General features: G+C 39.8%; 1 protein-coding gene across 2 annotated transcripts in view; it reads left to right on the forward strand.

Annotated features, from left to right (window-relative positions):
* Positions 1–14,481, forward strand: part of PLCXD2 (phosphatidylinositol specific phospholipase C X domain containing 2) — a 42,119-nt gene extending 27,638 nt beyond the window's left edge. For both annotated transcript variants that reach the window (XM_048494865.1, XM_048494866.1), the window contains exons 3-4: positions 2,586–2,827; positions 9,733–14,481. In XM_048494865.1, coding sequence (XP_048350822.1) covers positions 2,586–2,827; positions 9,733–9,889 — 399 coding nt within the window. In that variant the 3' untranslated portion in view covers positions 9,890–14,481. The remainder of the gene's footprint in view (positions 1–2,585; positions 2,828–9,732) is intronic.
* The last annotated feature ends 1,819 nt before the right edge of the window (positions 14,482–16,300 follow it).

The following is a 16,300-nucleotide window of genomic DNA, read 5'->3' on the forward strand; positions in this document are numbered from 1 at the left end:
TTTCCCTAGAGGCAGACTTCCTTAATTACCCAGCAATACCCCAGTATAGCTCAGTCAGTTTAAGGTGCCTAGGGAGTTGGAAGGCTGCAAAATCTGTTATGTCTATGGTGCATAGACTAAAGTATATATAGTCTAGAGAACATAAAGTTGAGGTGTCAACGGAAAGTAGAATTCAGATAAAAGACTGAAAGAACCAGGAGGAAGCAAGACAAGTGGACTTTCTTGAAAGGAGCCAAGAAAGAATAAAAGTCTACAACTTCAAGTTTGTTCACCAGTCAAGCAAGTACCTTACCTTAGTTAGACCCTGGGAGGAGTTAGGGTCTCAATTCTCTAAGCAATAAACCTTGTTTTTGAACTGTTACACCTTGCTTATGTGTCTCCCACTCTGTTCCAGCTAAGAACAGGGAACCTTTAGATTGTTTACTTGGGAAACAAAATACTTCCCCCACTTCTTCAAGATAAAACGGCAAAGTGAAATTCTCAGTAGCCAGTACACACTACAACAAATGGTGATGAACCAATACTTCCTTAAAAGTAAATATAACTCCACCTTGAATGTGCCTTAGTGAACTTATGTCAACTTTCATATTCTCTCTCCATAAGAAAGAAAATAAAAATAGTGTGCTACTTGGAATATACTATAACTTCTAAATTAATCTTAACCAACATCTTCCCATTACGAATTGCACACCCATCAATTCTAGTGACCACCTTCCAAATTATCCTGGCCCTATTAGTTGCACTATTCCAATTTTGGGATTTTGACATCTCAATAAAATTGCTTCACTTTGTTGCTGCCTTTATACGAACAACTTTAGACATCTACTACTGTTTTGTAGTTCTGCTGCTTATGCATGCCTTATCAATCTTATGTTTCGACATCCTGTAAAACCCTGGAAAGATTATCTGTACATGCCACCATTCATTTGCATAAGCTCCAGTGAGCTGCATTCCTCCCACGCTGTACACTTGTCGACTGTCACTCCTCTCTCTCTGTTTCTCTGTCTGAGGAAGGTCAAAGGGTTGGAAACGTGCTAAAAGAAGCTCCTCCTAGTGGCAGCTGCTTCAAAACGTTTTATGGGTTGGTTTTGTTTTGCTTGCCATTAAGTCACATCTGACTTATGGTGATCCCTGGTGAGGTTTTCAGGGTAATACATGTTAAAGTCATTTGCCATTGCCTGTGTCCACGTCATAACTATGGGCTGAATTGGTCCATGAAAGTCCATGGTTAGAAAAAAATCAAGTTACGCCTTCTATTCAAAATCAAAATTATTTGTTTTTTCTTCCCAGAATCCTAGTTCTGCAGTTTCACACTCACAACAATCAAATTATGACCCTGCCAATATACAGCATCAAAGGCAGTACAATACAGTCAAGCACACTTTTGCATAGCAAGTTCCACCCAAACACTTACCGATTGGTTCCCCACCCTGGGACATGGACAATATATACCCCATTAAAAACATTCCCTTCTCACTGGACACAGTGTGTAACAGACTTCTCTCCATGATACACCTCTGAAGATGCCAGCCACAGATGCAGGTGAAATGTTAGGAACAAGACCTACCAGACCATGGCCATACTGCCCAGAAAATCCACAAGTTTAATGCGGTCATGAAAGCCTTTGACAGTACACTAGAAAATGTCCTTTTCCCCTCCTTCATTGTGTAATTTTTTGCCCTCGGAAAGAATGGTAGAACTCAAAAGCTTGCACAGTGTTTTAAGTCATTAAGACTTAAGTTTTAAGTCAATGCCCAATAAAAGGCATTGTGTGATTTTGTTTCCTTTTTTGCATGATTGATCACATTTTATCCCATGTGTCTAAAGGAATGGCTTGTTCCACTTGCGATCTAGGGCAGAAGACAGAATGCGCAGTTTGTGAAAAATAAAAAAATAAAGTAAAATATATTTATAAACTTTTGGTAAGAGGGAGTTAGAAACTGTAGTTTCAGAAACTGTACAGGCTGGCAATATACCGGTTTGAAGTTACTGTAGTCTCAAGCCCATGGAGTGACTCTTCATAAGATGGCACTGTCAGAAATAGACTCGGTTACACCCTTTTAAGCCCATTGCACTGTAATTATCAAGTGTTTTATCAGCACTTCCTGACTGGTAATTTACAAATGTTACTTTGGCAATGGACTCATTAGGTGACTGTAGGGAAGCCATTCTTAGCCTCAGTGTCTCATCTGTAAATAACATAGACCAATTTTAATAGCATTAAAAAAACAGTATGTAACAGTATGTAAAAGTAATATAAATATTATCTATAGCATTTTGTTCCATTGCTCAAATTACATCTGCATTTTTATAGCAATCCAGGGAGAGAAGAGTCCTAAAGCCACCTAGTGGCTGAAATGAGATTTATTCGACTGAAGCCTTTCCTTGCTTTTAATCTCTGCCCTGGTCCTCTAATTAACAAATTGACACCAAAGCAATAAGGCCTTGTTCTCCTATCCTTTTCCTTGTCCAGTTATAGAAAGCAATTTCGGTGGGTTTGTATTAAAACAGAAACACGTTTGGAAAGATGGTTCTGATGTTTTGCTTGTTTTGTTTTTTGTTTTGCCTCTTTCTTGATTCTTCAGGTTCTTATCTTCTACCATCATCCTATCTACGAAGAAAACCCCATTCTGTGGCCAGGGAATAAAATGCCAGCACCATGGGCAAACACAACCAGTGTGCATAAACTGTTACAGTTCTTAGAGACCACACTCGGAGAGCGAGCAAAACATGGAACTTTTCACGTTTCACAAGCTATTCTCACTCCAAGGGTCAAAACTATTGCACGGCACCTCATCCGGGGCCTGAAAAACACACTTGTTCACAGGTTAGTACCTCTTAAAATTTCACTGGGATCTCATTGATTTGCCTGCTGCTTTTATTTTTCCAGTACATGTAAACATAATCGTGTAACGTTTAGCATACTTTGTGCCAAACAGAAACAAAGCCTAAGCAATTGTGTTAATTTGGACTTATTACCTTTCATTTTTCATCCTTTCCAACCACTACTATTTCCATCCATCCCAGTTCAGAGTGTAAGCTCCTTGGAGGCAGAGTCCTATCTATTGGGCATATATACTCTGATTCTCCTCTCTCTCCCCTTTCTGAAACCTTTGAAAAGCCACTCCTGAAATTGGACAGAAATTATACAAGTTCAGGAAGGACAAATCAGCAGAAATTGCTGTTCCTACCTGCATGAGCAGAAGGGAAAGTGGCTCCAACCCAGTACTTCACTCCAGTTTGTTGTCTAGGTTTTGAATCTGATCAACCTGTTTTGTCATCAAAATAAAATCTTTCTGTGTCACATTACACTTAGTGATCTTAAGCTAACTGAATGTACTTACAACTGTAAGTCTAAAAGATGAATAATGTTGCAATACGGCAAGGCGCAAGACATTTAGTGCTTATATGGGTAACATCAAAATCATTATTACAGCAAGTTGCTGCCACCTACAGACTAAAAATAAGTAATACTATTACTTTCTTTTAAGACACAGAATCATAGACCATTTCTGCATGCAGTGTTTACCTCGGGGCTGTTTGCTTCACAGTGGTTTTTTCCATGTTTTTTTTCTTTAAACGGGATTTTTCTGTCCTCAGCCAAGTTGATCCTCCATTTTGTTCACCCATCCTTGCTCTATCCATGCACAGTTAGGGAGGTTGTCTGCCATCTTTTTTTTTGGTGGGGGGTGCTGTCTTTGGTCTAGAGGTAATTTACTAGGTCAAATAAAATAGATGAATTTTTTTTAAGAACCAGTCCTTTTGATCCTTCTGAAGTGGAGCCCAGAAGAACAGGAGGAACTGCTGCTGTGTGGGTGGGAAAAGGAACCAAAAACCCCAAAGAAAGTGAAATTCATGTTGATTGCCTTCATACTCTCTGCAGAGGGAGAAGAAAAGTCATGCTTTCAGATGTTTCACAAACCACATAGATTATCTGAGTTCATGAGAGGGGGAAACATGTGCATATCCGAGAACCCAACCTGAAGGGAATGAATTATCAAAGTGAAGGAGTGCATACAGTGCCATACAGTTGGAAGAGGTCATGTCACAACCCCAGACTTGTGCAATAATTGAATCAGTACTTTGAAAGCAGAATTCTTATTTATTGACTGCAAGCATAGAAAAGCCGTTGTCAAAACTGAGTACATTAAAACATGCAACGCAATACATCCCCCAGCATAGATGCATCAGGGCCACAACTCCCCCTTACCTCCCCTGGAAAAGTACTGTCACACATTCACACACTCACACACATTCCTCAGACAGTGACAACTTGGGAAGAAGACACCCAGTCCCAACCTCCCCCCACACTCTATCTGCAGACTGGTATAGGGAGAAATGAAAGGCAAACAATCTCAGGGAGAAATGAAAGGCAGACAATCTCAAGGATGCTTAAGCACTCTGTACAAAGAAATATGGCTAAGACATTAGAGGGTCATGACAGGTCATACAGGTGATATAGTCCTACCCTTTGCTCAGAATCCATCTCAGTGTTCTCCCAGAAACCTGGCTACATTGTTTTGGTCAACAGATTCTGTTTGCATGTAATGTTATCTTGAATTCTTGGAGCGCTTATCCCAGGCATGCTCTCTTTTGCCCATTTCAGCTGATATGCATCAAAATTCTTATCTGTGATGTCCAGAGCACACTTGAAGTGGCATGCAGTCCTGCTCTGAATATGGAAATCTCCCTCATGCCCAGCCCACCACTTCAATCTGGGCAAATGAATAGTATAGGTGCCACCAAGCTGACCATAGCAACTCATTCTGTATCAACGATCACAGGGTCTTCCTCCATCTTTTGTTTAGGTAGGAAGTTGGTCCTGCTGCTGGCACTGTCTGCCTTGGTTCTGGTATTGTGATGCAACAAGAGGAGATGGAGGATGAAATACTTCTGCAGAGTATGGCAGCCAGCCAAATCCTAACTGTTGTCACTGAGGCCCATGCTACATGTGTGCTTACAGAGCTCACTCAGCACTTTTGTGCCCAGTTCAAAAGACAAAATAGGGTTGTATGTATCAGTTTTTCATCAAACTGCACAAATAGGCTGATTAGTAAACTGCTGAAGATCAGGTTGGTTTCTTCCTGCTGTAAACCAAATATATGAGCAAAAAACCCCATGTTTTCTATCCACATACTTGCAGAAGGACCTGATAGGTCAGCTTGGTTATCTTGGTAGAAGCCAAGAATGTAGCCTTGTGATACTTCCCCTTCCCCAGATAAATGGATGGTGAAGTTATCCCACATATGCTAGGTCACTATAATTGTGTTACAGTATTGAAAGATTTCAGGGACATTTCTGTTTACATGTAAGGAGTTTTCTTTTAGGTATGTGCATGTGAAATGGGACTTTTTATGTTTCTAAGCAGTTCTGCGGTACTTTTCATCTCTTTCATATAGTCCAACCCTTTGCCCAGAATCCATCTGGAACAAGCCTTTGCTTTGTAAGTGATAGGTTTTATTGTTAGGGGGTAATAATTTTTATACTATTTTGGCTTCCATTTTACTCATAGGTTGACTACAGAGAGAGAGATGAGATTTAAATTTCTTACACATAAATTGATTTGCTTTAAAATAACCAATTGATTATGTAATCATAATAATAGATTAATCTCTTCAGTTGTAGGCTGCCAATGTAACAAATAACTATAGCTTTTACAATTGCAAAAGTTTTAATAAGAATATCGTGAATAGGTGTATGGTGTTCAGAACTTCTAACTCTGTAATATGTAACTTGTAATTATAAAAAACCAACCCTTCTATTTTGCTTGACAGTTGTTAGACGCTAGATGGCACCAAAGTGCTTGTATCCCACTTATAAACAAATGCATTTCAGTGTCTAATTCTTTAGCCTAAACATGGCTGTGTGTTGCCTACGTAGAAGGTTAATATTGCAAGTTGTAGCTTCTCCCCATCATCAAAACCCAAGTTAGGAATATGGAAAAATCTTTTTAAATTTTTTTTTAAAATATCCCATTGTACCAACAAGAACAATAACTTCTCCTTATTTTTTTACGTAGCTCCTCTTTCCTATCCTAATATTACTGAAACTGTGAGTTGAGTATGAATACAAGCCGAATTTGTACATGGTGATCCACATGTTGTTTACTTTGTATGAAGGGAGACTAGCAAGAGAGAGATATAGATGAAAGCACTTGTGTCATTGGCTCTGGTTGGCTGCAAAACTAAGAAATGGAACATTGTTGCCTGCCCATCCCAGTGGCCTCAGGAAACATCCAGTGCTGTTCATAACAAGAGTGACTTACATGTCCCAGATGGCTGCAGAGGAGGCAGCCCAATGAAAGGGCAGCCACTTGGACATAATGTAGCTTCTCTTGTTCTACAAGAGTTGCTGGAATGGTGAAACAACTCTAATCATTAAGAAACAAACATTAACATGTTTAATAAGGAATGAGCTTCACTACAGTATTTTTTTTCATTATCCATGTTTAAATGAGTATTATCAAAAACATTATTTTACAAGGAAGTTGCTCAACAAATAAATATTTCCATGATCTTTAGGGTGGGGGTTTTTTTGTGCTAGATAGTCTTAATAAAACACAGTGATTTCCTCAAAGCAGACAGTTTCTTAAAGGGTCAGAATGATTTGTCTAGTGTTAAAGAATTTAATTTCAAAGGAGTTCTAACAATTGTGGGTGTGTTTAAGTTCCATCAAGCCACTTCTGACTCTCAGCAACCCTATAAATCAAAGTACTTGTAGTTATCAATCAAAGTACATCCTGTTATCAACAGCCTTGCTGAGATCTTGTAAACTGAGAGGCATGGCTTCCTTTACAGCATCAATCCTTTTCATGTTCAGTCTTCCTATTTTCCTGCTGCCTTCCACTTTTCCTAGCATTGTTCTCTTTTCCAGTGATTCTTGTCTTCTTATAATGTGACCAAAGTACAATAGTCTCAGTTTCGTCATTTTAGCTTTTAAGGAGAGTTCACGCTTGTTTGGACTTTTGCTATGTATTGATGTGGAAAAAAAAATCATGTTAAAAGTTTCCTTCATTTGTACTTTCTTCTACTTATATAAGTCAGTCTTACTTATATAAGTTTCCATTCAAAAAGATTTATACTTCCTCTCCCTCTGTGAGCACCGTCATTATTGAATGGGATGACCAGTGAAATAAAGGCCGTATTTTTTCTTCTTACTTCTAAAAGCAGAACTGTTTCAAAAGACCCTTGGTTTGAAATGGGTTTGTTTGGGGGAGGGCATTGGTGCCTGAATGTGTTATTTTAATCTAGTTACTATATATTAGAATCATTTTTTTTAAAAAAAGTCTGTTGATATTTTTAGGGTTAAATAGTGTATGAACAATAAATCACATTCACTTTGTTGCAGTGGCGTACCAGGCCTAAATGGTGCCTGGGGGAAAATGACTGCCTCCCTGCACCACCACCCCCGGCTCCCTGCCCCCCCAGCATTCCACTTATGGGAGCCAGCAGGGAGGCCAAGGGAGGACAGGGATCGGGGATGACTCAGAAAGGTGCCGCGGCTCCTGGGTTCCTGGGCCAGCCTGCACCGCAGCTGCCTGCCACAGCATCCCACCCTCCCTGCAGGCTGGTCTGCAGGGAGGGCACCATGGCAGGCAGACCAGACAGGCACTGTGGGTGCCCACCACCGAGCCCAACCCCCCTGCAGGCTGGCTTGCACAGGTGTCATCAGAAAGTGCATCCCACAGGTAGGGGCCACATCTGAAAAGGCACTTCCTGTAGAGACAGCTAACTGAGTCATCATGGAGTAGTGGTTAAGAGCAGGTAGACTCTAGTTTGGAGAACCGCGTTTGATTCCCCACTACTCCACATGAGCAACGGACTCTTATCTGATGAACTGGGTTTTATTTTTCTTGTTCCTTTACAAAAGGTCTGCTGGGTGACTAGTCTAGTCATAGTCTAGTCACATAGGCTAGTCAGAGTTGTCACAGAACTCTCTCAGCCCCACCTACCTTACAAGGTGTCTGTTGTGGGGAGAAGAAGGGAAAGAAGTTTGTAAGTTGCCTTGAGCCTTCTTACAGGAGAATAAAGTCCAAATTCTTCCTCTTCCTGGGGCCAGGCATCTTCAAGAAGCCTCTGGAAGCTGACTGAAGGGGGTGAGGAGGGACGATTGTAAGAGAACAGGCATAGTATAAGGGTACCATAACATTAAGTGTTTTAAAGATTAGCACCAACACCTGATTTGGACAAATTCAACTTCATCCAGCTCCGCCTTAACTACTGGACCACAACATCCAGGCAATGGGAGAATGCCAAGAGCCCTGCTGCCAGCTGCTTATCTAGCAGGAGGAAAAGCTGAGCATCTTTGATGGCACCCAGCACCAAACCTCCTGAAGATGTCGGCAAGAGACCTTACCCCTGTACCCTGCCAGCTGGGTTGCTGCTTAATGTACCAGGAAGAGTGAACGGGAGGGGGAGGCTGTGCTCATGAGAAATGTCCGGTTTGTGTAATGGGTGCATGCTTGGTATTCTGTTCATGCACTCCTTTTCCTGCTCCTCTTGGAGCACAATTGGAAGCTTCTTAGTTGAGAAGTTTTGCTGAATGTTTCCCATTTTGTCACGGAGTCCGAGTACAGGCATCTGTGAAAGTCAGAGCTTGTTGATTCCCCAGTGATGGGTATGTTACACCATAGTTCTGGTTTAGAAAACCTAGCTTGAGGAATAAACATATTTCAGATAGCTCCAGTCCCTGCCTTTGAGCATCAGAACTAAATGGAGTTCACTGATGAAGAAAGGGTTTAGTCTCCCTGGTGCTGCAGAGGAAAAAGTGGAAGAAGGGAGGAAGCCTGGCGACAAGCCAGAGTTGTGCTAGTGAGGAATAAACCTCGTTGGGTTTTTTTTGCAACATGTGAAAAAAGAGTCTGATTTTTTTCCCATTCACCTATAAGATGGGTGACCAAGTGCTTCAATGGGACAACAGCAGTGCTGTGCCACAGTAAATGCAAAAAGCTGAAAGGGGAGATGAGAAGAGAAAGGAGGAGGAGTCTCCCTGCCTCTCTCTGACATCTCTGAACTTTCTAAACAATGAATGAACAAATGACATTCATTCATTCATTGTTTTCTGCACTGCAGCCCTCACTTTGTTTTCTCAGACAAATGAATCAAATGGGGCTTTTCCAGTCAATGTTTTCATTGGCTTGGGAACATGTACACATCCATTTTTTTGCCTGGGATCCTGCATTGAGATATTAAAGTATTAACCATAGTATTTGTTTTAGTAAAAATACATTTCCAAAAATAAAAATTAACAATCTTACCCCTCTAATTTTCTGTCCTTTCCAGTTTATCTTGTAAACAACTCAGAGTCAGAAATAGTGGAGAACATCCCCCACATAACCACATGCTTCTAAAGTAATTTTTTTATGAAAAACAGAGCAAATGGTAAAATATTTGCTTGTTTCCTCCCCCACTGCTAGACACACAGGCGTTTATTGAGATCTTCCTTGTGCATTCTAAAGCATGTCTGTAATGGTTGAGATCATCTGGTGTGGCTGTTAATTTCTCTTCATGAGTAAAGGCAGCATAGCAAAGTCTGTTACGTGATGGGCTGCCATTGTCATCTTCTAAAGACACGGCTCTCCATCCTCATAACATAATGTGTCTTTGATTTGTTCAAACATTATCTGAAAATCATTTTCCTAGACATGTGCAGAATCATAATTTGAAGCTAACATGTCGATGGTGCACAAGCTGAAGGGTTATTTTTTATGTTTCTCTTTCTTTTTCTCTTTAGGAATCTCCCTTTGATATTGAACTGGGTGAAGTCACAGAAACCAGGCATCATGGGTGTTAACATAATTACATCAGACTTTGTGGAGTTGGTTGACTTTGCAGCTTCCGTAATTGCATTAAATGATCTCTTGTTAGAAGAGGGAAAGAGCTCTACATAAATCCTGATTCTTTTTTTTAAACTTTCTGTCACTTACAGAATTTATTTTGCCTGTATTTAATATGGTCCAGTAATGCGGATAATTTTTTTTCAAGATGTCTCACCATGTTGCTGTTTTGCAAAGGATCAAGAAAACAGGCACCAAACTGCACACGCTGATGGTCTGCACCGTTCTGAACAACATACAGTGGGTTTTTCTGTGCAACTTCTCTGCTTGTGTTTACTAAAATACAGGGTATGCTGAAGGCCAGCCAACTTGGAGTCTGGATATTTGCACACATGCAAATAATTAGCAGAGGCCTCTCTTTGGATTTGTTTACTATGCGAATCCTGCCTATTGTGAAGTCTAGGATCCAGTTCAAAAGATAATTATTGATCTCTATGCACAGTATTACTGGGCTGGCTACATCCGTCAGACCTGTGCACTGCACTCTTCCCTCCAGTGAACTGTATTATTCTACCTCAGTCACTTTTTAGAAACAAAAAAACAGCAAGTCTAATGTTCAGTATGACTTCTAGGCATATTGCTTGTGACCTTTTAGAATTCACTGTGAAATTATGTTTTCAAAAATCTCCCCAGCCTTTTTATGCTACTCAAATTGTAATTTTTTTTAATGGGAGGTGATAGGTTCCAAAGGATAGCTATTTTAAATACAAAAGTGTATCCTTTGTAGAAATTGTGTTAATTATTGAAACAACTATGCTGAGACGTGGGAAGTTATGTTGTAATTCTCTATTCTAAGACTATGTTTTTCCCAAGGTATTTAAAATATTTTCTGAAATGATTCATTAATGTGAAAAATTATGTTTGTGTATTTTGTTGGAAAGATCAATGGTAGCCATTTTCATATTTATTTAATTTATTTAACTCCCATCTTTCTCCCCAATGGGGACATCATTTTCATCTTCTCCATTTTATCCTCACAGCAATACTGTGAAGTAGGTTGGGTTGAGAGTGTGTGACTGGCCCCACATCAACAAGCAAGCTCTCATGGCATGAGTAGGGATTTAAGCCCCATGAGAGAATTGCTGTTTACCACGAGAAAATGATTGATTAAACCAGGCATTCCTGTATGATTTTCACTTGTTTACTTGCAATCAGTCTTCCCTGCAAGGTAGGCAGATTCCGCATGGGGCAAAAACAGCAGTGTGAAAATGGTGTGAAAACCCTTTTACACTATTTTAAACCCTTTTAAACTGTTTTCACACCATTCTCACACCGCTGTTTTTGGCCCATGCGGAATCTGCTGTAGTGTTGCTCTGTCTGCATCAAGCTCAAGCTGTGTTTGATTTGAAAGACATGGAAAGGATGGAATTGTTCATAAGCTCCCAGATGCATGAATTTTACCCACCCTCTGAAGAGTCTGTCTGTTGTGGCATCATATGAGTTACCACTCTATGCTTATAGCATTCCAGTCAGAAGGCAATCCCAGATCAAATCAAAATGTGGAAGATGACATTTCATGTGTCATCTTTACTACTGCACACTACAAACTATGCTAAAAGTAAATCTTTTGGCATGGAAGTGCAGTGTGCCTCCAATATTATTCAGGGTGTATTATTCTTTGCTGTGTAATATTATTTTACAGCTACATCCATGGCTTTCATCTATAGGGAGGCATGTTTAATAAGTTATTTGTTTCCCAGATGCCCCATTTGGATCAGGACAGTGGTGTGCAAGAAGTGCCTTCCCTGCAGTGCCATTTTCCCAATATGACATGGTGCCTGGCACCTGTTATTTCCTTTTGTGGGGAAACTTAACATTTAGCCAATTGGTTCATGCTAAGTTCCTCCAGTGGAACAGTAGTAGCTCCCCAGGGCTGTTGTAGATCAGGAAAATAATGCTGTGAGGGAGGCTTAACATCGCTCTGTGGTCCTGCATTCAAGTGAGACCTCCATGTACTTGGGAAACAAACAGAGGGCTGCATGTTCTATAGATTGCTGGTGAAATCAGTCACCCCATTTAAATCCCAATTTTGCCACCAGTGATTTGATGGCCCAATTTAGCATAGTAGATCATTTTAGCTTTAGTTTTCTTAGGCCCCTTCCGCACACGCAAAATAATGCGTTTTCAAACCACTTTCACAACTGTTTGCAAGTGGATTTTGCTATTCCGCACAGCTTCAAAGAGCACTGAAAGCAGTTTGAAAGTGTATTATTCTGCATGTGCGGAATGAGCCTTACAGATTTGTAAAAACGGTATATACTTTTTATTCAGGAAACATACATTTATTGTACTTTATTTTTGGAAATTCTTTACTTGACATGGGAGGAAGCATAGTGACAAAAAGAGGGAAAACTGTGCCCGGGTCATGAACTGCCTGCGTGCCCCCTCCCGCCCCACCACACCCCAACATGTCTCCAACATGTGACTGCAGTGGCGGAGCCTGGGGCAAGCTGCCCCAGATGTCCCCATTGCACCTCCACCTCTGGGGAAGGGGTTTCAGTGGTAAAGTATCATCTGTGCACACAGAAAGTCCTGAAACCCTGGAGACCCTCTGTCAGAGTAAGTACTGACTTTGATAGACCAGTCATCTGACTCAGTATAAGGCAGCTTTATGCGAGATTGATAATTTCCAGTGAATCTGTTTTTCTTTCTGTGCATACCCCAGATTCCAGATTGTGAATTGATGGTTTATTTATTTATTTATTTCTCCATTTATTTATTTATTTATCAAAATATTTATACCCCATGTTTCTTCGCATTGGGGACCTAATGTATTTTACATTGGGGAGTGGGGACCTAATGCATTTGATTACCCCTCCTCTGTTTCATCTTTACAACAACCTTGTGAATTTGGTTAGACTTAGAGAGTGTGATGGGGCAAGGTCATCAACAGCTTCCATAGAAGAATGAAACCGGTCTCCCAGATCATAGTTCAACACTCGAACCATTTGTTTCTTAAGCCCATTCTTAATGTTATAAACCATTTCAGCCAGTATGAAAGAACTTGAAGTGGCAATGTTTGGATGACTATTGAAGGACTAGTTTACAGAGGTCTCTGTAGACCTGAGAATTAGTTATTCTAGGAGCCTTCCTCAAGATAGAATCACTGGGCTTAAATAGATAATGTTTGAAGTGTTTTCTGCTCATCAGTTGGGGATGAAAACAGTTTTATTATTATGAGTTTTCTAAATGGGTTGTATTTATTTGAATAAAATAGCATATGGGGCAAAACATGGGTTTCTGCTTTTTTCCCCCTCCCACTGTAATAAACAATGAGCATTTATTTTCACTTATTCTCATTGCTTTGTTGAGCATGTGTGTACACAGTGCCATCAAGTTACAGCCGACATATTGAAATTTAAAGGCAAGTAATTAAGTAGGATGGTTTACCATTGCAGATTTCCTTGCTGGTCTCCCATCTAAGCACCAATCCTGCTTAGCTTCTGAGATCTAACAAGATTGGGCTACACCCAGTGGTGGGATTCAGCAGGTTTGGACTACTTCAACAGAACCTGTTGTTAAAATGGTGCTTATAAACAACCATTTGTTAAATTATTTGAATCCCACCACCAGAACCAGTTAAATTATTTGAATCCCACCACTGACTATACCATGTGGCATTCCCTCCCACTATTGTTGAGCATACAACGTAGCAATTTTCTTAAAGTATTTGGTGCAATGTATAGGAACATTGCTATGACACTGAAGTGTTAACTCATGATTTTGAAGTGCTTGTGAGGGGACATTGTCATTACACAAGATAAAAATAATTGATGGTCTCAACATGTGCTTAAACTTGAAGGTCTGTTCCTTGTTAACCCTCATTGTTTTCTTGGTGGGGGAACTATTGCTGTAAATTTTAGAATGGCAGGCAGTTTGTACATTTACACAAATGGCTCCTCCTTCTTTGGTCATCTTAGATACTTGCTGCAACCTCTGACTTTGACTATTTTATAGAGTTTATTATTATTAACATTATTAGAATCCACTTGAGCTACATGTGTGGTTGTGGGGAATCACTTGGACTTGCATACCATGTACAACTGGGTGGATAATGAATTACTTTTCACATGGTTTATGGCAGGTTTAGGATGTGGTCTTGTGTTGGGAACAAGGAGGAATTTCAGAAGCAAAGGTGTCAAGGATGCTGTGCACCCTCAACAATGCCAATTATATCAAACTGATTTCAGTTTTTTTTCAAATGTAGGGCTGGGGTCTTCCATGTGCAATTTGACAGCAAGGAAGGATAAGTCTTTTAGTAAAAAGGGACTGGATATTTTTGAACTATTTCCTTATTGTTTTGTTAACTTGTAGGCTGCTATATATCTCCTTATTCTGGAATTTGTTATTTGAAATATTTTTAACAAGCTGAATATTATTCAGCAACTATCAAAGTAGGCATAGCTGTTGCCCAAATTTAGGCACTGCCATCACCAGCAGTACACAATAATGGTGGTGTTTTGAGTTAGTTGTATTCATGCTAATGAAAATAGCTCACAGTTATGGTTTTGCTTGGCAAACTAGGAACCTAATCTATAATTAAGCAGGAAAATCATTTGAGTTTTATTGGGTCACTTGTGGTCCGTTAGCAGCCTACTCTTAGTATTGTTGATTTTGTTTGCAATTTAAAATTATACATGCATTCATTAAGTCTATTTTATTTATTTTTATTTATTTATTATTGTATTTATAAACCGCCCTCCCCCGGAGGGCTTATTTCATGTAAACATCTGGTATCTGACTGCTTTATGAGAAAGTCGGATGTTTTGCTTTTATAGTTTGATTTTTTTTCCTCTGAAGTTTACACTTCATTTTTTCCCCTCAGAATGTGTGTTCTGTTCTAGTTCATTGTTCACTGAACATGGTCCATGTTCTGTTTCTTCCCTTCTGGTTGTTGTAAACCTAGAGTACCTCATTTTAATTGTGCACATAAAATGTGGGGCTTACATCTGATGCTTACATTAATTTAGTACTTTACTGAGTCATCCTGGGATTTTTAACTTCACACAAGAAGTATGTAATAATTTTTAATGTAATAAAATTATTTTGATACACAAAACAAAGGTTTCAGATTATTTGCTTTTTTTCTAATTGTGCAAAGCTATTAAGATCTTCCTTGGATTACTTTACTATACAATCTTCCTTGGATTACTTTATTCAAATACTGCAGTGCAAACAACAAGTAGCCTCATATTACAACTACAACATTATGCTGAAATTCTTAAAACATTTGCACTGTCGAGGGTTGTTAGTAAAGAACAATGTTTCTATTTAGAAAATTTGTGTATCATCCTGTGGGAGCAGTAGTGGCGTAGTAGTTAAGAGCAGGTGCAATCTAATCTGGAGGAACCGGGTTTGATTTCCCTCTCTGCCGCTTGAGGTGTGGAGGCTTATCTGGGGAATTCAGATTAGCCTGCGCACTCCAACACATGCCAGCTGGGTGACCCTGGGCTAGTCACAGTTCTTCTGAGCTCTCTCAGCCCCACACAGGGTGTTTGTTGTGAGGGGGGAAGGGAAAGGAGATTGTAAGCCCCTTTGAGTCTCCTACAGGAGAGAAAGGGGGGATAAAAATCCAAACTCTTCTTCTTCTTTGAATCAGGAGATTTGGTCTTATTTTCACTTTCATTTATCTTGTAACATCCTTTAATAAAAGCAGGTGTTGCCAGGTCACAGCAGCTCATTACACATACAGTGTAATGGTTTAGGAATGTCATTGTTAAAATTTATGACTGAAAGAAGCAATTGTTTGGAAAGTATACATAACTCATGTTTTCTGTGTTTGCAGTTGGGTACATTTTGCCCATGTCAGACAAACAGACTTTGGTGTAGATTGGCAGATAAGTTATAAAAATCCCACTTTCCCAAGACATGATCTCAGGCCACATGTAAAGGACACATGCTGCCTTATACTGTGATGCTACATTGGTCTACCTAGCTGTCTCTTCTGATTAGTAGCAGCCAAAGCAGATGCTTTGGCACTGAGCCATGCCCCTTAGGAATATTGAGATGTATGACAATGGCTGTTTTTGCACAATTAAAACATTTGCAGAACATTTTCAGTCCCCCCATTTCCAACAACGTTAGTCCACACTCTCCTCAAAACGTTTCACAGGCAAGAGACACTAAAACATAGCAGCCCAGGCTGTGGGTGGGGGAAAGTTGAACAAGGGCACAGGGACTTAGGAAACAGGCTGGTTTATAAACAACAAAAGAGGAAACGAGGCGAGGGAAAAGTTGAACAGCAGCACAGAGACTTAGAAAAGGCCAGCTTTTGACGGGAAATTTAAAATGTTTCAAGATGATTGCACTGCAAATGGAGCTGGCTTGGAAATGTTTTCAGGGAAATAAATCGTAAAAGGGATTCTGAAATGAAGGATTAAAAGGTAAATAAAACATTTGTTGTATCAATATGGGAAAATAAAGTTATATTTATTAATGTGCCAGAAATGTTTTAAATAACTTGTA

Source organism: Sphaerodactylus townsendi, linkage group LG04 (assembly GCF_021028975.2).
Source record: "Sphaerodactylus townsendi isolate TG3544 linkage group LG04, MPM_Stown_v2.3, whole genome shotgun sequence".
Taxonomy (NCBI): domain Eukaryota; kingdom Metazoa; phylum Chordata; class Lepidosauria; order Squamata; family Sphaerodactylidae; genus Sphaerodactylus; species Sphaerodactylus townsendi.